The 26,441-nt window shown below is 50.5% G+C and overlaps 1 protein-coding gene across 1 annotated transcript in view; it reads right to left on the reverse strand.

Moving 5' to 3' along the window:
• PEPD (peptidase D) overlaps nucleotides 1–26,441 on the reverse strand; it is a 119,591-nt gene that overhangs the window by 45,948 nt on the left and 47,202 nt on the right. The window contains exons 8-9 of the mRNA XM_023518353.1: nucleotides 23,219–23,294; nucleotides 21,714–21,760 (exon numbers count right to left, since the gene is read on the reverse strand). Coding sequence (XP_023374121.1) covers nucleotides 21,714–21,760; nucleotides 23,219–23,294 — 123 coding nt within the window. The remainder of the gene's footprint in view (nucleotides 1–21,713; nucleotides 21,761–23,218; nucleotides 23,295–26,441) is intronic.

The following is a 26,441-nucleotide window of genomic DNA, read 5'->3' on the forward strand; positions in this document are numbered from 1 at the left end:
ATGAGAATTCCAGGTGTGGAGAGAGGTTGGGCAGGTGAGAAGAACAGTGCCCAGATGCAGCGACCAGGCAAAGGGACACTGCCAGAGGGAACAGCGGGGACACGGAAGGGAGGAGGCTCTCTAGGAATGTGGCCCGGAGAAGAGACGTGCCCCTGGCCTTCGGGCTCTGACCCTCAGAAAGCCTGCAACCACCGCCCAGTCCTGGCAAAGCACTTCTCAACTTTTTCAAGAGTTTTCAAATGACAGCTTGTTTAACTACCAGCATCAATTGGCGGGCAATTCCATGAACAAATGGCTCTCAGCTTGTCTCTGAGTTCAGCCACTTTTATTTGTCCCCACGTATTTGGCAGGAACCAGTTGCATCAATAAAGAAACGTCAATTTTTAACAGCCACACGGGATGCAAATGTTCAGATGGATTTTCCATCGGCAGACAGGGCGCCTGCAGGAGCTGTTATTAACAGCCAGGGGAGACACGCGCCAGGCCCGGGAGACAGCACTCCAGATTTAGACTGGATTAAGGAGATACTGTAGGCACCAGACCTCTAAGCACCATAAATAATGCTAAAATTTTAGACTGTGGCTGAACTCTCTGCTGTCACAATCGTTTAGGTCACGGTGTGTTTGATGTTTTATAGCAGACTGACAAATATCTTTCTTAACTACTAGGTTACGGGAGCCCATCAGAATAAATTCAACCAAACCGCCCTCTACAGGTAAGCAGGTGGTGACCCTAGCAGGGAAGAATCTTCAGGGGGTGGAGGTATCAGAAATTGACAGAAGCAACGATTCCTGAAGGTGTGAGGCCTGTGTGGTTCAGAGCTTGACTCTTGTGCCACTTCCTGTCACATAATCTCACTGTTTGAAGAAGGAGGTTCAAAAACCTCCATAACATATGAGGTCAACACCCAGGCTCACCCACAACTGCAGCCAAGTCACAGCAGAGCCCGAAAAAGGGACAGAAAAAAACAATACACAAAGAGTAACATCTGGCCCACTGCTCAGATGTAACCCCAGGGTGACCAGGGGCCAGGGAGGGATCTCAGTGGGCAGGCCCAGGGTGCTGGGTTTCAGCAGGGCACAGAGTGAAGAGATGCAGCCGTCCCCTGTTGGTCCCCAAACGACTTCCCCCCAGCTCTCCAGGGCCCATACTGTGCCCACTTGCCTGTTTCAAATCCTGCCCAGTTCAGGGACCCCAGACTGACATGCAGGATACTTCATCTCAGGGCCACACTGGCCTGACTCTTTGTGGCTGCCAGAAAGCGGCAAGTGAAGGAGCAGATCACAGGGTCTCCCTTGCCCTCAGCCTCGTCAGGTGCAAGGCGGAGACCCACACCAGGGCTCTCTACCTCCCAGCCTCGCCCAAGGTGACAGCTCTTCTGCTGGCCAGCTGGCCAGGACTGGAGGGGCACCCCTGGGTGAGGGAGGGAGGGGCGGTTCTGCCTGTGGTCAACAGCCCAGCCCTGGAAGAAAACATTTTCCCCGTGTTGGTTGTCCTGCTTGGGGCATAGCTGTGACACCTTGGTAGCAGAGTCATGGTCCCTCCCTGTTGTTTTATAGACGTGTGAGAATAAGTGACACGCTTTCTAGTAGACAGGGGCCTGAACCCATTGACGGGCCATTGGCATGGTTCTGCTCCCTGGCAGTGCAGAAGCAGCTGCCCCTGGTTAAGGTCTGGAGTCGAGGGGCTGCTTGGGACATCACTGCCTGTTTGCCCCAGGGAAAGGAAGGCGTGATATGGCCCAGGCTCCCATCCCCTGGCCCTGAGAACACACCACCAGCCTGTGGGTCCTGCACTTTCGGCCACCTGCCTGGACACTCTCAGCAAAGGAGGCCTCCCAGGTGGGAGGGGTCCGGCTGGGTGATGGCCACAGCAGGCGGCTCCTCCAGTGCTTGTGAGTCACATGACCTAGCAGCATCCTGGCAAAGCTATCCCCACCTCAGGCGGGGCTGCTGGTGCCCTGACTGGAGCCTGCCCTGGGATTAAACTGGATGACTTTGAAGGTGCTGTCACTGTTTCATAAACTCCCTAGAGCGTATGCCAAGCTTTGCAAAGCAGGGATCCCAGAAGTTTTTTAAATAACGATGTATATAAGCTTTTCTGGAGCATTTATAAAACCTCTAAATGGCATCCATGGGGCCCACCATGGATGGGGGGGAGGGGGACTGGCTGGAAATGAACTTTCCCCCACAGGCTCCCATTCTCCACTTTGCTGCCTCAGTTTCCTCTCCTGGTCTTCCCCTACCTCACTTAATAGCACCTCCATTCCTCCACTTGAGTTGAAAACCCTGGGGTCCTCCTTGACTGTCCTCTCACATAGCCCACCCTTGACCTTAATGGTGAGTCCTGACAGCCCTGCCTTCATCATGGGCCCAGAACCCGCCTGTTTCTCCCCCTTCCCCGACCCCCGGCACGGTGCCTGCCTCTGCCACTGCAGGGCCTCCTTCCTGTCTCAACCGCCCAGACCTGGGTCCCAGTCCCTGCTCTGCACAGCAGCCAAAGGCTCCTTCACACAAGACCCGTGGGGCCCTCCTCTCTGACCCTCAAGCCTCCTCGCTTCTCCTTTTCCTGACACCCCAGCACTCGGCCCCTCACCTCACCTGCAAGGCCCCTGACATGACCCTATTCAAAACCACCATCGCCCCTAGTATGCCCACATTATCTTTCCTGCTATACTTTCTTCTATAGTATTTGGTTACCACCAAATACATGTTTTATTTACTTGGCTCTTCCCCCTGCTAGCACACCTGCCGTCACTCAATATCCACTGTGGTCCATGAATGGCACTGGCAGGCTGGGACTGAGCCACACCTGTGGCTAGAGAGCAGGGCAGGCCCATGGGCGGGCTGCTTGCCCAGGACAGCCCACTTGGCCCAGAGCGGAGAGGGGCTGGAAGACTGCTGCCATCCTCCAGGCAAACCCTCTGAACCGCCAAACCAGAGCTCTGTGCAATGGACAAGCCTAGATGTAACTCCCAGATGGCTGTGGCCACCCCTATGACACCTGGGAATGATGTTGGACAATCCTGGTCTTTTTTTTTCTTTTTTGAGACAGTCTCACTCTGTGGCCATGGGTAGAGTGCTGTGGCATCATCATAGCTCATAGCAACCTCAAACTCTTGGGCTTGAGTGATCCTCTTGCCTTAGACTCCTGAGTAGCTGAGACCACAGGCACCTGCCATGATGCCCAGCTAGTTTTTCTATGACAACCCTGGTCTTGAAGGGATCATAAGCCTGGCTTCTGCCATTCCATCAAGCCCGGGGATATCAGCCCTAGCTCTCCAAGGCCCCTGAAATGGCATCTTCAGAAACACTCCCTGGCATTTAACACCTTTCCAGGGAGGCTGGCCTCTGGCCCTGGGACCACCTGGGCACAACTGCCATACACACCTCATTGCAAAACCAACACATCTCCTTTATCTGCCAGCTCAGCATCATGGTCCTGATTCCTCGATAACCACTGGGTAGTCGGGTTCCCCAGGGCCGGCAACCACATCTCCAGGAAACGCAGCCGCCTGGCAGAGTGCACGGCCCTGGCAGGGCTGCCGCCTTGCTCTGATGTGCACATCTTTGCTCCCCACTGCGCTGAATCCCCCAAATGCTGAGAGAGAAGCCTTACTGGGTCTTTCTTTCCTACCACCGGGGCTGGGGGCAGCCTGGCCCTTCACTTCCTTCCAGAACACTTACTGAGTACCGTCTGTGTGGCGGGGCTGGTTCTCTCTCTACCCCACCAAAAGCCTGGAACCAGCTGAGACTGGGCCTGTGGGACATCGACCACCCCTGCTGGTGACCTCTGTCTCTTCCGCAATCCTTCCCCCACGTCCCCCTGTGCAGCCTGGCCCTCTGCTCTGGATGTGTTGTCTCTGAAGGGCCACAGAGATAACGAGCCAGGGCTGGAGCAATGGCCCCTGGCTTCTTGGCTGAGGCTGGCCTTTCCCCAGAGGCTGGTGTGGGATTGGAGGCCTCTACCCCACCCTGGAAAATCTCTTTCCACTTCAGGAAGCAGAAGCTCTTTCTTACCCAGATGTGGCCAGACTCTTCCAAGTCTGGCAATATGCTGTATGTCATTGTAAGTCATAATGAGACAGGTATTTGATCTTTTTTATGGGTATTTTTAAAACTGGAACTTCCCCAACAGACAACCATGCCTTTCCAGTGCCCTTCACTGGTAAACGCTGGGTGAAATGAAGCAGCCCCTCCCATCAGGTGGAGGTTGCCACGGCCAAGTGGAACACAGGCCCTGGGGCCACAACAGAGCTCAAATCCTGGTTCTCCAAATACCCTACGGCGTGATCTTGGACCAGCTACTTAACCTCTGTGCCCCTCACCTATAAAAGGGGCTCCAATCCTTAACAGTCCCTATACTCAGAGGGTTGCAGCCTGCATTTAATCGCAGAAGGGCAAAGTGTATGGATCAGGGACTGGCATCTGGTCAGGCCTCAGGAGTATCCCCTGGGGCTCCCATTAAGTCTGTTCCCCACAGCTACACTCTAGGGGGGCAGGGGCTTCACACTGCATCATGCCCACGGCTCCGAACTATGTCTGGCAAACAGGAGGCGTTTAACGTTTGCAAAGCAAATGAATGGGCTGAGCGAGGCGTGGTTTGGATCTGACTGAGAGTCAGGCAGGCAGCCTGAGGGGCGCATGAGATGGGTGTGTGCTTCTATGCTGGGTGCGTCCTCAGACAGGCAGAGTAAAGGACCCGTGTAATGAGCACACCACCCCCCTAACACCCTCTCCTAAAGCTGGACATGAAATACAGCCAGGCCCCAACTGTAACTGCTGCGCCAGAGCCCCAGGGATCTCGCTCCATCCAAATTCATGGGCTTCATAAAAGCACAGCCTGCGGGCAGAGCCTCTGAGGTTTAAGCAGGAAACACAATGACTCTGAGGCAGGAGACAAAGAAGTGACAGATGAGAACAGGAGAACCCAGTGCCGCCAGGACCAGCCTCCCCTAGGGTCAGGCGCTGTCATGGGCCAGGCGCTGTCACGGGCCAGGTGAGGCCTAACTCAGTCTATACAGTGTGACCCAGCTCCCCACCACCACTGCTGTTCCCCCCCCCCCCAACATCCACAGCAGTGAGTCGTCCACCCGCCGACCTCCTCCACCACCAGCAGGGCCATGGAAGCAGCTCTTGTCCACACACCACCCAAAGCTGCAGCCTCGGTAGGTCGACCACTTCCCAGCTCCCAGAATCCTCCTGGACATCTCACTGAGTCCCACTCCTCTAACCTGTAGGCCCCACCCACTGTGGCCTCCCCTTGCAGCCAGTGCCAGGCTGGCTCCAGGTCCCCTCTCAGCCATTCTCCTGGACAGGACCTTATCACCACTTTCTGTCTTTCCCTCTGGGATGTCCAGCCCTTCAGACAGCAGGCGCTGCTGAGTTAACGATGAACCAGCAGACAAGGAACCATGTAGGGCTGGTTTCTCCAGAGAGCAAAGGACCAAAAGGGTCCGAACTGTGCCTGCTCCCGAGTCCATACATTGAAGCCCAAGCTCCAGTCCCCTCAGAATGTGACTGGGGCATTAAAAAGGTGATTAAGCTAAGCTGAGGCCATCAGGTGGTGATCTCATTAGGAGGAAATCTGTAAGAAAATGACACGAAGGCTATGTTAACCAGCTTGATGGAAGTGTTTCGGATTGTGTGTGAAAACCCCACACTGCACCCTAGAAGTGCATTAATGTACATAGTTACCATTCAATAAAAAAAAAAAAAAGAGGAAATCTGAACACATAAGAGAGATGTTAGTGACGTGTGCACACAGAAAAGGGCCCACGTAGGGGCACTGAGAGAAGGCGGCCGTCAGCAAGCCAAGGAGAGAGGCCCTGGGAAAATATCGACCCTGCCAACACCTTGGCCTTGAACTTTCAGCATCCAGAAGGATGAGAAAATAGATTTCTATTGTTTAAAGCTGCCTGAGCTGTGATATTTTGTTACAGGCAGCCCTGGTGCACTAACACAGGCACCTCAGGCCAGAGGGCTGAGAAAAAGGCCCCCGGATCTGTCACGGAGGCTGTAGCCACAAACCCCAGATAGGGGCTGTATCACCTGTGACCTGAGCTCTGAGAGTCCTACCAGGGTCAAACCAGGACCTCAGCAGGGCCAAAGAGATGAGAGGAGCCCTTCCCGCAGGCCAGCCCCTGCTACAGCTGGAGGGCCATGGGTTCCTGTGGCAGAAGAGAGGAGGGGCCCCTCCAACCTGCTGGGGTTCTACCCAGTCACCTAGTGTCCCAAGGAGCTGCCAGCCCAAACTGTCCAGACCCTGCAGCCCGTTAAGAGATTCATTTCTTTCTCCTTTAAAGCATTACAGATTGATTGCCAAGTCTTGCCGTAAATCAAAAGACAGTCACTACTCATTACCTACTTAGAATTCCCCGAGTTCTTCCCGGGAAGCCATTTCTCATCTGTTTGATCTCTGCCGCCACCAGCGCTGTCTCCAGGCACACCACCCATCACGGCAGCCACCAGACACTTTTTTCTTCCAGGCTCCTTTCTTGGTACCTAGATGAATTTCCACCTTTCTCCAGCTTCAAGAAGAGCTGCCAAGATAAATGATTCAACGACTCCAGCTCGTGTTGAAAACAGATGGACTGCTGAGAGCCTGTTCTGAAAAACCCAGAGTTGGGGAGGAAAGTGCCAGCCACATTCTTACTGGACGGGTCAGGCTGGCTGCCGTGCCCCGGCTCACCCAGCAGCTGGACACTCTCTGGAGTCTTTCTATCTGCGGGATACTGACACTGATCCAGCTTGAGCCTGCACCAAGCACCCACACATGGCCAGGGCCCTGCTACCTCTTAGCACAATGTCGCTGAGGGCCCCGCAGCACCTGCCAGTGGCTGTGGCTAGGAGTGGATGAGGGGCCCTGTTTGCACAGTGTGCATCCAGGAGGAACTTCCCTCTTTGCCCCTGAAGCTGCTGCCACTTTTCCAAAGACCCCTCAGCCCCTCAAAGAGCATGCCCACAGCCATGACTGCCCCCCACCCAGAGGTCAGCCCAGCAGACATCGGTCCCCTCCTGGGGGCAAGGTTTATCTTCCACCTGCATCAATGAGTCCTGGGCCTGCAACTTTCAGACGTGCCTGTCTCCACGGCCTCCAGCTGGCCCCTGGGAAGGGCATCAACCTTTCTTTTCTTGCTTGGGAGAACAGTAAGAAGTAAAACACGAACACCAGGCCCAGCCAGGCTGTGACCTGACTTGCCACCCAGGCATCTGTTCTGTGCAGATTAGATCACCAGAGCCCTCCAGCCACAAGCCCCAGGCTGCAGAGGCAGCCATAGTGCACCTGGTCCTGACTGGGACACCCAGGAGAGCCACCTGAGCAGGCCAGGCTCCTGACTGGCCACTGCCCAGCACTCTTCCTACTCTGAAATGGCCAGAGGTGGTGGTGGAGGCGATGGCTGAGATGGTAGCACGCTCTTGGCCACTGCTGGAGAGGCTCGTGTGGACACAAGTCTGTCTCAGAGTAGGAAGAGTGCTAGGCAGTGGTCAGTCAGGAGCCTGAGATGGTAGCATGCCCTCGGCCACGACTGCAGAGGCTCATGTGGACACAAAGTTGGCCTCAGAGCCCCAGGACATTGAGCCTCTAAGTGGGGGAACCCCCCCACCATTGTTTTATCATAAATTACCCCCAGGTTTCGAGAGCAGACGTGCCTGCTGGCAGACACGGATACCGCCTTTCAGAATTCTCGAATTAAACCCTTCATGACATCCACAGAAGTCAGAGCTAGGAGGGGAAAAACTCATAGCCCAAAATAATTGCTCCCACAGGGAGTGTCTCTCTGCACCAGCATATAATAGGTCTGGATGAGAATTTTCTAAAACCTAGAACCAAATCAGCCTGTCTTGCCTGCTCTCGGAGCCAAAGTGAAACAGCCACTCCGACAGGGTCCTTCCTGGGCAGACGCACCCAGGTCTCAGAGTGATGCTCTCCAATGGGCAGAACCGGACAGGACACAGTCCCCTCTGAGATGGGCATCTGGTCCACACACCCAACCCTTTCCTATCTACCACAGGGCTCTCTAGGGGTCATGCAGGACAAAGAAAAAGGTCCCTCTGGAGAAGGGGCGAGGACCAAGACCAGCCCCAAGGTCTGGAGGCAGCTGGAACGAGTGAAGCCAGCTAGGCAGTTATAGGCAAAACAGAAAAACCATCTTATTGTTTTCTCCACAGCTCTCCCATTTTTCGTGAAATATATGACCCTTTCTACTTCCCTCTTTTAATAGAGATGCTCATACGAGAAATCTTTCACAACCGTGGAAGAACCCACAGCATGGGAACGGAGAGAAGGGTCGGCCCGGTGCTGAGGGCGGCAACAAGGATGGGTGGAGACTGTGGCCTGCACCCCAAAGGCTACTTAGGGAACCACCAGGTTGCTGCTCCATGGAAATTCCATTCTAAGATTAATAGTTATTCTGATATTCTAGGAAAAGCCAGAAAGATCTCCTGATTTTTAACTGTTGGCTCAAATTAACCAAAACAAAAAAACCTGTCACACAGACCACACTGAAACTGCCCATCATGCATGGAGTCCAGCCCAAAGGCAGCCACTCTGAATGCTCTGGCCTTTGTCTTGCTAGAAAATTTCTCTTGGGAATAAGAAGTGGAGACCCCCCTGCCCCCATCTCCCAGTTCTCTCCCATCCCCTGGTGGCCCACAGGGGCTGCCGTCCACTCTCACAGGTGCCCTGGGGGAAGGGAGGCAATTCATGGGGGTGCAGCTAATACCACCTCATTGTAGAGAAGATGCCTCCTAATTCCACAGAGAGGGAACTGCCTGGACCAGCTGGTGTGGCTCACACCCCTCTCCTCAGCTCCGCTGGGGTATGTCCCCACCTTGCACCATGAATCTACAAGCAACCCAAACTGTCCTCCTCTTCTGGGCTTGAGCAATTTCAACAGAGCCCCAGATCCAGGGTTAATCAGACAGCTGGTCAGCCATGCAGGTCTCCAGGTGGGAAATCAGGGGAAGCTTAGAGAGCGTCCCTAGCCCAGTGATTTTCACCCAGTGTGCCGTGAGAGGGTCTTAGGTGTGCCACAAAAAGAAGTTCAAAGCACAGTAAATGTATTCTTTTTCTCACTTTTTTTTTTTTTGAGCAACATAATTTAAGTGTGCTGTGGAAGTTTAACTGTAAGTTCAAGTTAAAAGGATAAAAAAGGTTAAAAACACTGGCCTAGTCCACGTGCTTGGGATCCATGAAGCCAGCTCATCTGAGGAGCAGGAGTAAAAAGGGGAAGGAGCCAGGTTACAACGGGCGCAAGGCTAACAGGCAGCAGAACAGGCAAGGGGGTACAGTAAGGAGTGGGAGACGGACTTGGGAACTTTCCCACTGGTGCAGAAGCAGAAATAGCGAGAGAAAAGATAACAGCTCCAGGGCACGTCTGGGAGTCCAATACCCATGGAATGGGCACTTCAGAGAAAGCCCTGTGGTCTCAGATGAAAGCAGCTGACCCTAGACCACCACACTCACAGGACAGCCTCAGGCCCATGTGCACCGTCCCCGGTGGTACCACATTACCCACTGCAACGGGAAGGAATCTGTCCAGGGCGACACAGTAAACAATTACATCACAGGCCCCAGATAACGTGACCCGAGGGAGGAACGCTTACATCCCTGGAGTGATCAGTGGGAAAACAGGAAACAGAGTATGTGACACCCCTGGTGGCCAAGCTGCCCCTCCCCTGCAGACCTGTCGTGTGCATCACCTGGTCGCTGTGATAGGTGACACATATGATCATTTGTTTGTCCATCTCTGTCTGGCTGAGTCAGAACACACCCAATGTGAATCCTGCCACTTGAGCTGCTTGGCCCTCCACACCCCGTCATGCTGCCGAGTGGCTGAAGAACTTGGAGGCAACCAAGGCCTGGCTCGCACCTCATCTCCAGGAGCTGCCTCAACCTGGCCTCTCAACCAGCCAGTGGGCTGGCCAGATTCTGACACCCAAAGTATAGCCCAAGCCCAGAATAGCACCGAGACAGATCCTTGGAAAATACTGTTACTCTCACAAATAAAGAATCCTATAAGGATCCAAGCAGGAAAACACAAAGTCCCCTGGAGGAAATGGACTTAGGGAAGAAAGCTCCAATACCCGCTGAAGCTGTCGCTCACGTGGGAGCCCACGAAAGCTCTCCCCAACACGAGAGGCACTCGAAGCACACGACTGAAGGGAAAACGCGGCACGAAACTGGGGTCCACGCTGGATTTAATGAGACAGTGCTGAGTCTAAATAATTGTTATTAAAATGATCGTAAAACAATGCAAATGTGAAAATAATTGTGGGAAAGAGAAGTTATACAATAAACTGGAGGTGGAGAAAGATGATTAAAAAGTAAAACTATGCTAAACTTTTTTGTTTTTGAGACAACAGTCTTAGTCTGTTGCCTGGCCTAGCTCATGACAACCTCAAACTCCTGGGCTTAAGCAATCCTCCTGCCTCAGCCTCCCAAGTAGCTGGGGCTGCAGGCATAAACTTTTTTAAGCGAGAAATTGATAATGTTTAGCTTTTTAACATAGGCAGAAAACAGAAATACAGACCTATTCTCAATTTAAAGATGATTCTACAACTGAAGTGGGATGCTTATAAAAACAAAACGAAGAAAACTTCACCAATTTTCTAAAGACAGAAAATTTTTTTAAAGCCACAAAGGAAAAACAGAAACCAGGCCCAGGTGCAGTGGTTCAAGCCTGTAATCCTAGCACTCTGGGAGGCCAAGGCAGGTGGAGTGCCTGAGCTCATATATTTGAGACTAGCCCGAGCCAGAGCAAGACCCCATCTCTAAAAATAGCCAGGTGTTATAGTGGGCACCTGTAGTGCCAGCTATTTGGGAGGTTGAGGCAACAGAATTGCTTGAGCCCACGAGTTTGAGGTTGCTGTGAGCTGTGACACCATGGCACTTTACCGAGGGTGACAAAATGAAACTCTGCCTCAAAAAGAAAAAAGAGAAACCAGAAAACACAAAATAAGACTCCAGATAAGACTAACTCTCCTCACATAGGGAGGCCCTCCATTTGGAACAATGAATAAATGGCAATTTATAAATAACCCATCAAAAAAATTAAAAATAAATAAGTAAAAATATACAAGGAAAATGTAACAAGAAGAAAACCTTCAGAGCAGTAGTTGAACTGAAGTTCAACCTTCAGATGAAATAGGTTGAAAGGGGCGTCTTATGAGATGTGAAGGAGTAAAATAAATAATAAAGACGTAACAATCATCAGTCTTTATGCCTCAAACAACTCACCATGAAAATGGATAAAACAAAACCCATTAAGAACCACAAAGAAGAATTCACAAAACCACCTCTCTGAAGCTTAGAGCAAATACCCAAAAATAAGGGAGGCAGCAGAGGACTGGAATAAGAGACTGAGCCTGGTAAATACACATCAAAGTATGCTAACAATAAAAACTAAACACGTCCTCATATTCCATGAAATGTTGACAAAAATATTTTTAAATGGGCCACAAAGAAAAATCTAAAAATTAAAAAACAAAAAAAAATTTTCACAGGCTGCATTCTCTAACTACAATGGAGACAAAATCAGTAACTAAAAATGAAAATTCAAGCGCTTCGAGAACCACCGTTTTATCTGGAAAAACCAGAAAAGCTCAACTACATCTACCTGGAAATGAAAAGAAATGTACTAGTTCAGTTCCTGAGTTAAAAAAAAAACAAACCAATCCCAACTTATTAGCATTATGGCCAAGGGAGTATTTAAAAATAAATTATCCCAAATTCGTTTATTAATAAAAAATAAAAATGAACTAATATTCAACTAAACACATTAAAAGATGAATATTCAAAACAAGCTTCAAGAAGAAAGAAAGGAATTTATGATAAAATTGGAAATCAGGCTGGGTGCAGTGGGTCACTCCTGTAATCCCAGCACTCTGGGAGGCTGAGGCAAGAGGATTGCTTGAGCTCAGGAGTTTGAGACCAGCCTGAGCAAGATGGAGATCTCCTATCTACTAAAAAATAGAAAAACTAGCTGGGCGTAGTGGCAGGTGCCTATAGTCTCAGCTACTTAGGAGGCTGAGGCAGGAGGATCACCTCAACCCTAGAGGGTGAGGCTGCTGTGAGTGAGGCTGATGCCAGGGCACTCTAGCCTTGGCGACAGAATGAGACTCCATCTCAATAAATACATAAAATAACAAAAGGAAACCAATGAGTTAAACAGTAGAATAAAAATAAGTGATTTTCTGAAAAGACCAAAATAAATCAGCCCAAATCCATTTGTTAATAAAGAAGAAAAAATAAAATTGAGCTAATATTCAATTTAACTAGTTAAAAGATGGATGGATCTTTAAAACAATCTTCAGGCAGAGAGGAGAAAGGACTTAACAATAAAACTGGAAATCAATGAGTTAAACGTAGAACTGAAAAATAAATTTAAGAACTGATTTTATGAAAAGACCAATAAAAATCATAGAAATTCTAGCAATGCCAATCCATGGAGAAATAACGCAAATGCCTAATGTCAGGAATGAGAAAGGAAAGAAGACTACAGCTATTAAGGGATATTTTTTAAAACTTAAGAGAATAAAACTTGGTTCTAATTTAAAATCCTTGATGAAAACAAAAACTTCCCAGGAAAATATATTGTATTGATTTCTGAGAGTGATAAAGTCAGAATAAATAACCCCCTAGGTAAACCTATGTTATCAAACAGCTTCTGACAGATGCAAACGATTTCTTTATACCTTTAAGGAATAGCCAGGCCCTATGTTTTCTAAATTGTTCCAAAAAACAGAAAAAAAAAAAAATTCTAGTTCAATCTCCTATTTTGAGCCTGCACAAAATTCAAGTAAAAAAAAAAAAAATTACTTCTGAGGTTTACCTTATAGGGGTACAGGTGAATCTTTCTAAGAGTAGAATGTGAATGTTTTAAAGCAATAACTGAGAAAATGACATGAAGGCTGTGTTGACCAGTTGATGGAAGTATTTCAGATTGCATGTGAAAACCCCACACTGTACCCTAGAAGTTCATTAATGTACATAGTTACCGTTCAATAAAAAAAAGAAAGAAAAAAAAAAAACCCACAAAACAAACATGATACTTAGTAGACCTGAGGCCTCTTCCATCTCCCCAGCAGTCTGCACACACCGGCACACCTCACCTTATCGCAGACTGCTTTTTTTTATATCAGCTTCACAGATATAAAAAAGGAAAAAAAGATGCAATTTTTTTTTTATTGTTTCAGGTTAATTTGAGGATAACAAAGAATTAGGTTACAATGTTTGCATTTGTTAGGTAGAGTCCCTCTTACAACTATGTCCTACTCCCAAGAGGTGTGCCATATACCCTAACATTGTGCCCATTAAGTGGGAACAAACTCACCCCTCCCTGCTCCCCTCCCCGACCCCACCTTGAATTACTTTTTCCTTATGTAGGTGTGTATTATTAGATCCTCTACTGGCTTCGTAATAGTACTGAATACACTGGATTCTTGTTCCTCTAATCTTGTGATACTTTACTAAGAAGAATGCATTTCACCTCCATCCAGGTTAATACAAAAGACAGAAAGTCTGCCTTTTTTTAATGGCTGAATAGTATTCCATGGTGTACGTACACCACAGCTTGTTAATCCATTCCTGGACTGGTGGGCATTTAGGTTGTTTCCACATTTTGGTGATGGTAAACGGAGCTGTGATAAACAATCTAGTGCAAATGTCCTTATGATATGATTTTTTTCTTCTGGGTAGATGCCTAGTAATGGGATTGCAGGATCAAATGGGAGGTCTAGTTTGAGCTCTTTGAGGGTTCTCCATACTTCCTTCCAAAAAAGCTGTATTAGTTTGCAGTCCCACTAGCAGTGTAAAAGCGTTCCCTTCTCTCCACATCCACGCCAGCATCTGCAGCTTTGAGACTTTTAATGTGGCCATTCTCACTGGGGTTAGGTGATCTCTCAGGGTGGTTTTGATTTGCATTTCTCTGATGATTAGGGATGATGAGCATGTTTTCAAATGTTTGTTAGCCACTCGTCTGTCTTCCTCAGAGAAGGTTCTGCACGTATCTCTTGCCCAGAGGTAGATGGGATTGTTTGTGCTTGTTTTAATTTGAGCTCTCTGTAGATTCTAGCTATTAACCCTTTGTCAGATGCTATTTTTACAAATTGAAGGTTTGTAGCAACCTTGCATCAAGCAAGTTATATTGGCACCATTTTCCCAACAGCATGTGCTCACTTTATGTCTCTGGGTAACGTTTTTTAGACATAAAGCTGCTACCACTAGGAGACTACAGCATAGCGTAAGCATAACTTTATATGTACTGGAAGCCACAACATTTGTGTAATTTGCTCTACTGTAGTAATCTAGACCCACGCGAGCCGTGTCTCCACGGTGTGCCTGTGTATTAATTCATCCATCCTCCTAACTGTCCTGTGAAGTGCTATTATTCCTTTTTTCCCGATCAGGGAATTAAGGAGTAGTGTTATCAATTTGCCCGAGGTCACACAGCTGGTACTAACAGTCTCTGGAGACTGTGCTCTACTGTACTTACCAAGTGGCCTCTTTGTTTGGGCTTATGGAAGTAGTCATCTGCCACAGCAAAGTGGGGTGCGGCAGGAATGCACCCTGGCTCCACACTGGGAAGTTGGGGCATAAAATCCATCCGAGACACACCCAGTGCTGGTTTCTAACACCATTCTCCAATAAGAGGCACCAGGGCTCCTTGGAGAAACAGCTGCTGCTAGCTGTGTAGCAGATACACGAGATGGGTCTGGAGCATCTCACAGTGCCTGACCGGAGGCTCTCAAAACGTGAACCAATGGGAGTGCATCAAAGGGACACCACAGCCATACAAAAGCTCCTAGTGCCCCAAGTTGCATGAGCTGAGCAACAAAAATAAATAATGCAATACTCAGCATGGCGCCCGTAGCACAGTGGTTATGGCACTGGTCACATGCACCAAGGTTGGCGGGTTCGAACCTGGCCTGGGCCAACTAAACAACGATGGCAACTGCAACAAAAAATACCTGGGCATTGTGGCGGGCGCCTGTATTCCTAGCTACTTGGGAGGCTGAGGCAAAAGAATCTCTTAAGCCCAAGAGTTTGAGGTTGCTGTGAGCTGTGATGCCACAGCACTCTACCGAGGGCAACATAATAAGTCTCTGTCTCAAATAATAATAATGATGATGATGATGATGATGATGCAATACTCGAGCATAAAGTATAAAATAAACATTCACCAATCTGTACAGATAGAAGTAAAACACAAATGGCTGAACAAATTACATAAGGGAAGGAGAAGAGACAAATTAGCACAGGAGGATTACTAATAATGGACATAGAGACCCCCCTCAAGGAGCTAGAGCCTTGCCGCCTCGTCATTCAGGTAGGCTGTGTACAGGGACCTGCTTCCAAAGAGCACAGTATGGAAAAAATGGGGCAGTAACGCTACAGGGGAGAAACCTGTGAGGTGGTGAAGGTCAAGGCCGACAGTGGTGAATGGTGATAAGCCGTGTGGATAGTACGTACGCTTGATAACATGCGAAGACCATGGAATGTCCATGATCTTTTTCCCAATCACCCAGAGCCCCAGCCTACCCCTGAGAAAAAACTGAAATTGAAAGACAGTCTTCAAATTGCCTAATTGGCACACCTCAAAACTAACAAGGTCATCAAAGACAGGGAAGTCTGAGAGATTGACACAGTGCAGAGGAGCCTGAGGAACACTGGCAATAAATGTCACGGGGGCTCCTGGAGGGAATCCTGGGAGAGGCAGGGATGTTCCCTAAAAGCCAGGGCAAGTGGAATAAGGAATAAACTACAGACTTCAGATTAACAACCACGTATTGGTGTTGTTCATGAGTTGGGACAAATGTCCCCTAATAACGTCATCAACAGGGAAAACAGGTGCGAGGTATATGGGAACCATCTGATATTCTCGTAACCTTTCTGTAATCGCAAACTATTCTGAAACTAGAACTGTGTTAACTGCTTAAAACAACACACATGCGGCCAAGGGAGAGGCCGAAAAAGCCGCTTATAAAATTTGACATCCTTTCCTGATAAAATCTCCTGGTAAGCCAGGAAGAAAACACCACTTCCTCAAAGCCCTGAAAAATACCTATCTAAAATCGACAGTCACTATGAGCTTTGATGGTGAGACACGCTGCCTGCTGAGGCAGCACCACGGTTCCTTAATATGATTCTGGAGGGGCAAGTCCCCCCCAATGACTACAGGTTGGCTTTGCCCCCAAAGGCTCTCATTAGGCCTGCACTGAGCAGGCTACGTACTTGCAGAAAGACTGTCCCTCTGGTTCTCTGTCCAGTTTTCTGGCCAGACACCAAGTTAGTCTATGCCCTGTGTGTGCCCATTCCCAGTCACTCCTAGAGGTGGAATGAGCCAGCCCTGCCCTAAGCCCGATAGTCCCCTCCACCCCCAAGCAGCCCCAGATCTGGACTTGGACACCAGGCTTGGCCAAATCTCATGGACAGAGGGGTAGGAGGCCCCGGGACCTGCCCTGCCAGTTTGGGGCAGCTCAGAATGAGGCAGAGCCTGCTCCGGACTCTGAGGAATTCTCCACCCCAGTCGGCCCTGGTGTGGCTTGAATGCCCCGTGGTATGGCCAGCTAGCGTGTAGGACCAAGGGAGCTTAGAAACAGGTGGGGTTCCCTGATCCCTCTTACAGGAGGAGCCTTATGGGAGGCTGTGGCCTGTCTCAACAGCCAAGAAGGGCTGGCAGCTCTGAGCCTTCTCCACACACAGACCCAGGGGCTCAGGGAGCCGCGCCACAGCTCTCAGCCCTCAATGCAGCCAGTGGAGAGGTGTGTCCACTGTGGCAGTGCAGCACATGGCCTTTGGACAATGACCAGGCCCACAAAGAAAGGCTCCCCACGTCTATTCTCACCTGGGGGTTCATGTTTGCTTGGACCTACATCTGGTCCAAAGGGCCCCAAACAAAACTCTAGCTTCCTTCTGAGGGTAAGAAAACCGAGGGCAGCCTCCTGCTGCCCTGAGGCCGGGTTAGGTCAGCAAACTGTGCATCTCCAGAACTTGTGCGAAGGAGTCAAATAGGGACCTCTTGGGACCTCTGCATGACCCACACAGGGTCCTGACCCCAGCCAGCGACCAATGGGGCCATGTCTGACCAGGCACCCAGCACGGGAACCCCTACCTGAGACCCAGGGCAGGAGAGGACAGCACCTAGGGCAGGACGCAGACATGAAGGGGCCCATCTGACAAGACTCAGTGGCACAGGGAGCTAGAAATGCAGCCCTTACAGATGTGACAGGGCCAGAGCCTGGGGCAGCAGGCCTGAGCAAGGTGAGGCCAGGGGCAGCACCCAGAGGAGCAGCCTGGTACGGCCGCCCCTGCTCCCTGGGGCCCTGAGCACCTGCTACTGGACTGTGCGGTGCCATAGACTCTCCCACCTCCAGGCTGTCCTCCCAGGAGGTCAAGTTTCTAGCCCTAAAAAAGAAAAAAATCCTGTCCTGTTTCGTGAGCAGGCAACACCAGCTCTGCAGTCTGCTCCCCGCTGGGCAGATGGAAACACCAAGGCCTGACCCAGGAACGCCTGGCTGGGAAGGAAGGTCGTGTGTGGGTGTGTGGGGAGTGCAAACGGTGGGTGTGTGCGGTGTGTAGGGTGTGGTGTGGGGTGGGTGCGTGGTGTGTGGGTTGTGTGTGGCGTGTGTGTATGTGAGTGTGGTAGGGGACGTGCAGGGGGTGGTATGTGTATGGTTGTGTGGTGTGGTTGTGTGTGTGATGTGCATTTGTATGTGGTGTATCTGTGTGACTGTGTGGTATGGTGTGTGTGCTATGAATGTGTGTGGTTTGTTGTATGAGTCTGAGCGTGGTGAGTGTGTGGTACGAGTGTGAGTGTGTGGTATGGGTATCTGTGTGGTGTGCATGTGAGTGTGTGGATTTGTGTTAGGAATGAGTGTGGCGGGGTGTGGGGAGCAGACTCTTGGCCGTGGCTCCTCCCCGTCCCCATGGGCACACCAGGCACACTGCACATGTAGCACTGGGGCTCCCACGTCCACCCAGAGGGCGGGAAGGGCAAGGGGCCAGCGAGTGCACAGTGCACAGCCAGGCAAGTCCTTCCTGAGCAAAGGGCTGGGAGGCAGCAGGAGGCCACTACTGCAGGCCGTCACTTGCAACACCAGAGCCCAGAGAAGCCCAGTCCTTGTGGAGGGTCTCCTGATGGAGTCACGCACGTGTGGGACAAGGATCCGGCCAGGGGAGGACGACCCGCCGTCCCCCTGGCACCTCACAGAATCTCTGCCTTTTAAGCGGCTCTCACGCCTCCCACAGAAGCTGCCTTGAAAGGCCCCCAAATGCCCCACTCACAGGGTGGAGAGAAAACACAATTTCAATTAAGGTCCCGGGCTGTCAAAAACATCAAGTTATTAATCTCCTTGTGGTAAATGTGAACTGGGACCTGCTTACACAGCCAATTGAGCGTGCTCTAAATTAGTGTTTGCAGGTAATTGATTCGCCTGCCAGCCCCATGCCAGCCGGCTACAAGCTGGTAACGCCACGAACATTAAATAACACGAGGCGGCAAAATGGACCGCCTGATTGGGCCCGCAGTCAGATGCTGTTAGCGCCCGATTTACCCAGACGTTAACGTCTTATTGGTTTAACACAATTTACTACACCTCAGTTGCAGAAAATGATTTTCATGTCCTCTGAAACCTCACTCCCAGGCACGGCACAAAGAGGTGTCTTCTTAAATGCCATCAGCTCACTTTTTTTTTCTTTAACATACTTCCAAGATTTTATAACAAATCTTTGAGAAAATAAACAAACAAAAAAAGATGAGGCTTAGCACTAGGCCGCCCCTGGCCAGCATCTCTTGAGTCTGAGCACAGCTGTCCTGGGGAGGGGTGTGCCCCCCAAGAAAATCAGCCCTGCCTCCACCTCCGCCCCCAGGGCTCTCTGCCCTCCCTGGTGTCTCTGTATGAGGCTGGGCTGGCTGTGCTCCCAGCAGAAGGGTCAGCAGGTTTGAGGGACGCTCACCTTACTCACAGGGCACTATCAGCAAAAACAGAAAAGCAGCAGGCTTACGTTAACCCAGTGAGTCAGCCTGACCACCCCCTCCCCCGCCAGACCTTCCGAGGCAGCAGTCTAGCCTGTGTTCAAAGGACCACACCCCAGCAACAACCAACATCACCTGCTTTAGAAGAGATTTTTATTCCCCAACTAGTTAAGAAAAGAATTCTAAAGTTCCTGGTAGAACAGAAGATAGCAGAAAAATAGCTCCAGACCTTTTCTTCTCTCTTCCGCCCATCTATGGTACCAACCCACACACTTCCTGACACCAGCTGTGGGTCAGATCCTGTGCTGATAAATGAGAGATGGCCCTGAGGATGACACTTCCAGACTCCCAAGGACACGAGCCACAAAACTATGCCACCCAGTCCTCTGGGCAGTGACGTGTGCCCAAAGGGAGGGAGCTGGGGGCAGAAAGAAGACTCAGCCCCCCTCAAGGCTCCAGACACCCCAGCGGCTTCAATCATCTTCCTCACATCTGGCCAGGGACATCCCAGTGTGTGACAGCCTCTCCCACATCCATCTTCCTACCAGCTTTTGGGGGAGGTGACCCCTAATCCTACCTGTCCTTCAGAGCAGGCTTCATGTCTCATTTTTGTCATCCCACTCCCCGCCTGACAGCCTCCCCACGCTCTCAGCTCTTGGGGATCCACCAAGCAGATGGCTGCCTTGCTGAATAGAGGCCCCAAGGCAGGCAGTTCCCATGGCTGGGCGCGGGCCAGCTGAGAGTGGGCGCAGCACACAGCAGGTGTACAACAGAGAGCTTGCGGGCATGCAAGCTGACTCGATACTGCTCAGCACCAAGTGTCAGCAGCTGGGCCAACCCAGGGCACTCGGGTCAGGGGGAGGCTGAGTAGGACGCAGACAGTCAAGTCTCCCCAGAGCTCAGTGTGACGAGAGACTTTCCATCAACAACCAAGTGCAATGTGTGGGCTTTGCTAGAACCTCAACTTGAACAAATTAAATGTAATAAGATAGTTTTGGACCCATATGGGCTAGAGATTGGTAATATTAAGGAATTATTATTTGGTTAGATGTGATATTGGCATGGTGGTTACATAAAGGAAAAAAGTATTCTTGTCACCTGGGATACCTACTGAAGAAAATTTACAAGCGAGATGACATGCTGTCTGGGACCCAGCATCAAAATACTCTAGTAAACAAAACTAAACCAAAAACCTAATCAAGACTTCAGGGTTCATGACACTCTTCTATTATTTTGAATATTTGAAATTTCTCATTAAAAGGAAAAAAAAAAAAGACCTCTATTACGTAGAGGGGCAGGAGAGCTGGGGGAAGGATTCCAGGATCCCCGGCCCACACAGCTCTGCCCATAGGTCAGGTAGGGTCAGACACTAGGATGTGGTGGAGGGGTCCCCAGGAGCTCCCTTCAGAGCTGGACTCCCCACTGCACAGGGGACAGGCTGCCAGCAGGCAGTGGACAGCAGGGCTCCACTCTGGGATAAGCTGGTCTTGCTCCAGTTTCTTGGTTATTTTTATTTGAGGCATCAGCTATGGGTCAATATGATCCAACTCAACTGGGAGGTTTCTGGGACAGGGCCTATCTCAGGGACCCAATGTCCAGTCCATGCCCTGGGGTGGTCCTGCAGCACCCTTCCTAACCCAGATGGGGGGTGGGGCTGAAGATCCCGAGAATACCAGACCTGGTGCCACACAGCAGCAGCAGACCTCACAAACGCAGACACCCGACAGGTCTGCAGGCCCTTCCCCATCGTCCTCAGCATGACAGAACTGGACATCACTGCACCCAGGACAAGTCCGCTTTAACCTCTTTCTTCCTGCCCGGTGTAAGACGAGAGCCTCACGCAGGCTAATGTCCAGAACTTCTTTCAGTGTGATTGTTTAAAAGAGATGCCTACGTCCACCCCACAGTAGTGGAGGATGGAAACATGCCCGCTGACCAGAACTGACCTGATGTGAGCAGCACTGATAAAGCAGGCAGGCCTGGGGCCTGGGAGGGCCATGTGGAACCAGCATGCTCCCAGAGCCAGGCCCCAGGGTGCACTTGGGCCCTGCCAGGTGGGGAGGAAAGGGAAGCCTAGGGCAGAGAGGGGAGCAGGGCAGCCTGTTCACGGCCCCTCCAGAGACCGTCCAGGTGGTACCACTGCAGCTCTGAGTCATACCTTGGGCAGAAGCGTGCTGACCCCAGGTCCCCAGCAGGCTAAGCCGACCAGGCCATACCCATCTTCCCATCTGGGCAGCCCTGGGAAGCTCCCCAGTAGTACGGCTCACTGCAGGCCTAATTGGAGCCGAAGGCCGATGGAGCTCTCCAGAGCACTTTATGAGCCGTTTAACCATCCCTCGACCCCACGGTCCAAGCACAGAAGGCATAATGGCTGTGTTTACACATAAAAATGGCAAGCTGTTTTACTAGCGGCTTTCAGAGTCACAAGAGCGGCTATTTGGTAAAGTCTCCAGCAAATTACAGAAACAAAGTCCAAGAGTGGAATGATGGGGCACTAAACCACCCAGAAAAGTCATCAAAGGTCATTACCATCAAACACTCTGCTATCAGCCAACGGAGGTGGCCGCAGTCAAACGAAAAATAATCTCTGCCCAAGATCCCAGGGCCCCGCTCGGAAGCCCCACCTGATGCCTGTCGCGGCAGCCTCATCTGTTACTTGCTCAAGGAACATAAATTATTGTTTTCTTTTTTTTCCTCAACATTTAATCTTTACCCAGAGAATCAGGCGGCTTACCTTTCCAGCTCATATTCTTTCATTCCCACTTTTACAGCCTTCATTACCTGGAGGATGGATATTAAGCAAAGACATTTGTATTAAGCAGATAAGTAACACAGCCTTATAAATAATGTATAGCAGTTTTTCAAAAGAGCCTCTTCTTTAAAGAAAAAAATTGGAATGATACGTGCACTACAAAAATGTGACAAATTAGAACTTGGGTTTTTTTGTGTGTGAGACAGCGTCTCACTCTTGTCACCCTGGGTAGAGTGCTGTAGCGTCATAGCTCACAGCAACCTCAGTTTCTTGGACTCAAGCAATCCACCTGCCTCAGCCTTCTGAGTAGCTGGGAGTACAGGCACCGACCACAAAGCCTGGCTAATGTTTCTATTTTTAGTAGAGACAGGGTCTTGCTCTTGCTCAGGGTGGTCTGACTTTCTAAAGTCCTGACTTTCTAAAGCTCCAAATCCACAGGGGTTATTTAAACCACTCTAGGGCCCTTGCGTGGGTGACCCATAAACACCAAACATCCGGTTACAGCTCAGAGGCAGGGGAAGCCTGAGGGCAGGGACATTCAACCGAGCTGTGTTTGAATGTGTGTGAATACCTGATGCTACGAAAGCTATGGCCACAGTCACATGACGGTTTCCTCTGTCTTACTTTCATAAAACACAGAGAAGATTAACTCCTATGGGAGGCCACGCTGCCCATCAGTCGCCCCTAATGCAAAGCCGCAGCCGTCCCTGAGCAGGCAATGGGCCGCACAGCCTCCCTGGATGTCTTCGAGACAGACTCATCTTTCCTTACTTAGTCTTGTTCCTCCAGTACAGTGAGAAGGCTTGAAAAAGAACTACGTGGAGATGTTTCCAGAAAATGGATGGCGAGAACTAGCATCCCTGAATCACAGTTAAGGACAAAAGAGTCTTTAAAATGAGCTGGGAGCTGTGGAACTTGTCAGGAAGGACAGCCCTACCCTCCTGGAAGTCGGGACTATTTTTGTTGGAGAATTCCCTGAAGAAGCAGCGTCCACTGCCCCAGGAATGATGGTGCTTTAATTAAGGTGAGAATCCAAGGCAGAGCATCTCCTGTCCCTGCCCTGTGCCCCTGGGGAACAGAAAAGAGGACTGCTGGGCGAGATGGCTCACACCTGTAATCCTGCACTCGGGAGGCCGGGCAGTGGATCGCCTGGGCTCAGACCAGCCTGAGCAAGAGCCAGACCCCATGGCTCACACCTGTAATCCTGCGCGCAGGGAGGCCGGGCAGTGGATTGCTTGGGCTCAGGATTCGAGACCAGCCTGAGCAAGAGCCAGACCCCATCTCTACTAAAATCAGAAAAACTAGTGGGGTGTCATGGTGGGCTCCTGTAGTCCCAGCTACTCAGGAGGCTGAGGCAAGAGGACTGCTTGAGCCCAGGAGTTTGAGGTTGCTGTGAGCTACAATGATGGCACAGCACTGTGCCCAGGGTGACAGACCCCACAGAGGAAGGCTGCTTGTCCCACCCACAGAGCCGGCAGCCCACTCACCTCCCGGTGGGCCTCACTGGAGATTCTGTTGGTGTAGCGTAACACCTCCAGCTCCATGTCCGTCTTAAACACTCGGCTTCAGAGAGAAAAACAGACAGCAAGTCAGTGACCTCCAGAAAGACCTGGCTGAAGCCCTCTGGGGAGACCTCAGGGCTGGCTACACCCTGTACAGCCCAGGAAGGGGCAAAGTGGGGCCAGCAAGGCCTCACAGTGATGCAATTCCCCCACCCAGGGGTCAGGGGCGCCCCGGTACTGCCGGCCTGCACGCCCTTACCCCAGCCACCGCAGGCAGGCTGTTTTCCAGTGACAAGATCTGAAAGCTGCTACAGGTGGTAGAAGCAGCCCAACCTCTGTGGCCAGCACAGCTGACCTCCTGGAGCCTCAGTTTCCCCATTCGTGGAAGGGGGGTCATATTGACATGGCAAGGCTGTTGGACCTAATGCCACATCCCAGGGCTCTGCCCTGTTGGCTGAAGAGGCCTCTGTCCTCCCTTTCCCCACCTGCTTGGACACAGAACAGCCCAGGAGCACAAGTGACCCAGAATAATGAGTGACTCAGACCCCTGCCTGAGACAGGACTGGGCAGAGAGGGGACCATAGCCAACTCCGGGACACATGTGCAGGCACAAATGTCGGGGCAGCCAGGTTGTGGGGGAGGCAGGATTGTAGGAGCAGGTATATGTGGGCCTCAGCCAGGAGACCTGCCATCCCCTCCAGACTGGCTGTACCTCCTGCAGCTGGACCCAGAGGTTTCCAGGGACCCAGGGAAAACAAATTTTAACGCACTCAAACTTGGTTAGCTCTTTGGTCCTTGTGATCAATCCCACCCCAGGTATAACTCACAGAGAAAAGCTAAGTAAATACTAGTTTTCTATGTCCACCCACTTCAAATAACTCACTCCAGCCCCATGGGCACTGAAATGGCTGCTGTGGGTCATTAAGAGCGCAGGCCCAGGACAGAGACCCTGGGCTCCAACCCCAGCTCCACTCCTCCCAGCTCCGGGGCAGAGTGAGAGCCTCACCATGGGCCTTGTTTCCCTCATCTGAAAAGTGGAGATAATAACAGTATTTTCCTTGTAGGTGCGAAATGAGAATGAAGAGTTCGTGTTTTTTAAAGTGCCGAGGGCTGTGCCTGGCCCATAGCACGTGCTAGGCAAGCTTGTTAACTAAACTTGTAATCTAAAAGGTGGAGTCTGCAGACCGTCTCATCCCTACTGTCCACCTTGGAGCCAGACAGCATCTTCTGACATCCTCAGGTCAGGTATCTTGATTCTTGTCAAAAAATATTTCCCAGTGTTTACAACAGGCCTATGAAACCAGAGGTGCCTCAGAAAGCAAACACTGCCTCCTTCCTTCCTAAGTTGCCATTACTGGGGCCTGCTCCACGGTAGGGCCGGTAAGTGGCAGTGGACGCTGGCTGCACTGCCCAACTGACTCCCTTGCAGGACCCAGGCACTCATCCCCCAGCTGCCGGGAGCAGTGGCAGCTAACCAGACCTCTCCAGAGGCCATGACGCGCCTGACACAAAGAACAAAGACCCAGGTCCCTTGCTTCACCTGGGGGTGTCTCTGTTGGGCCATGCCAGGTTCAAAGCTCCTCAAGGGATCAGCCAAGTCGTCCTCATAACCGCACTGCAGCCCAAGCCTGTTCCCTCACTCTGCCACATGTGCTGATCCCATTCCTCAACATGCTTCCTGCCCGCTTATCTCAAGAGACTCAGCTTCCTGGGGAACCCCACCTGGAACAGGGACTGTCATTCCCATTGTACAGATGGGGAAACTGAGACTTAGCTAAAATAACATCAAAGTTTGCCTGATCCACTCTGCCACAATGACCCCTTTTCCTCGTACTTCATACAAAAACAGAACTCTGGGCTCAGTGCTTGTAGCTCAGCGGCTAGGGCACCAGCCCCGTACACCATTTCTACTGATTTCTTTCTAGGCTGCTATTCAGCACGTCCTGGGCTTTAATTATACTTTTGCATCAACTCCACTTTTTTATGCCATTGTGTCACCTCACGAAGAGCATGATCTCTTCATCTGTTCTCTCCCTCAGCTGGAGTACATCCTTAAATACCTTCCCTGTTCCTGAGTTTTTGAGTATCTCAAAAGGATTTATTTTCCCTTTCTATTTGATCAGTAGTGTGTCTGTGTATAGAGTTCTTTTTTTTGAGACAGAGTCTCAAGCTGTCGCCCTGGGTAGAGTGCCGTCACATCACAGCTCACAGCAATCTCAAACTCTTGGGCTCAAGCAATTCTCTTGCCTCAGCCTTCCAAGTAGCTGGGACTACAGGCGCCCGCCACAACGCCCTGGTTATTTTCTTGTTGCAGTTTTTAGCTGGCCTGGGCTGGACTCAAACCCACCAGCCTCAGTGCATGTGGCTGGCGCCTTTACCACTGTGCTATGGGCGCTAAGCCAAGGAATAGACTCATTCTTATGGAGCAAATCACTAAGAAGCTGAAAACGCTTAGCAATATGGTGAAGAAGGTTATGTTTCTTCTCTCAGAAGGGAAGGCAAATAAAAACTCCAGGAAAAATAAGTTTAAAATGATGTATATAAGAAAGTCACATTTATCATGCAGATTACTTTCCAGTCCAATGGGGAAAATGTAACCCAGCAGTCAACCTTAGCATCATTGGTGGTAGTCAACTAAATATCATTTGTGTGTTAATATAGGACAATCACAAATACACATCAGCTCGGATGTATGAGGTTGGATAAATTAAGTTCATGAACTCGTCCTAAAAAGAGTCCTCTATACCTAGTTGCTGAACATCACCGCGGTCACCTTCCAAGTACTCCCCAGCACCTCGTCCACCCTTTAAAGCAGTTTTTCTAGGATGAGCTGGTGAACTTAATTGTCAAGTCTTCAGAAGACAACAGCTCTGATGGCCATGCCCATAGTGCTTTGAAACAGTGTTCACTGTACCTAACGGGTGCCCCCTTCTCCCCCAACTTGATTTCCAGTGACTGTTATAGCTCTCTGTGCATGTATGTGCCCATCCATTACCTCCCAATTATTGGTAAGAATTATGTGGTGTTTGTTTTTCCATTCCTAAGATACTTCACTTAGGATAATACTGTGTTTCCTTGAAAATAAGACCTACCGGCTCGGCTCCTATAGCTCAACCGGCTAAGGCGCCAGCCATGTACACCTAAGGTGGCAGGTTCGAATCCCCAGCCCGGACCCGCCGAACAACAATGACGGCTGCAACCAAAAAAT

Source organism: Otolemur garnettii, unplaced genomic scaffold (assembly GCF_000181295.1).
Source record: "Otolemur garnettii isolate 467f Iridium unplaced genomic scaffold, OtoGar3 scaffold00135, whole genome shotgun sequence".
NCBI lineage: Eukaryota > Metazoa > Chordata > Mammalia > Primates > Galagidae > Otolemur > Otolemur garnettii.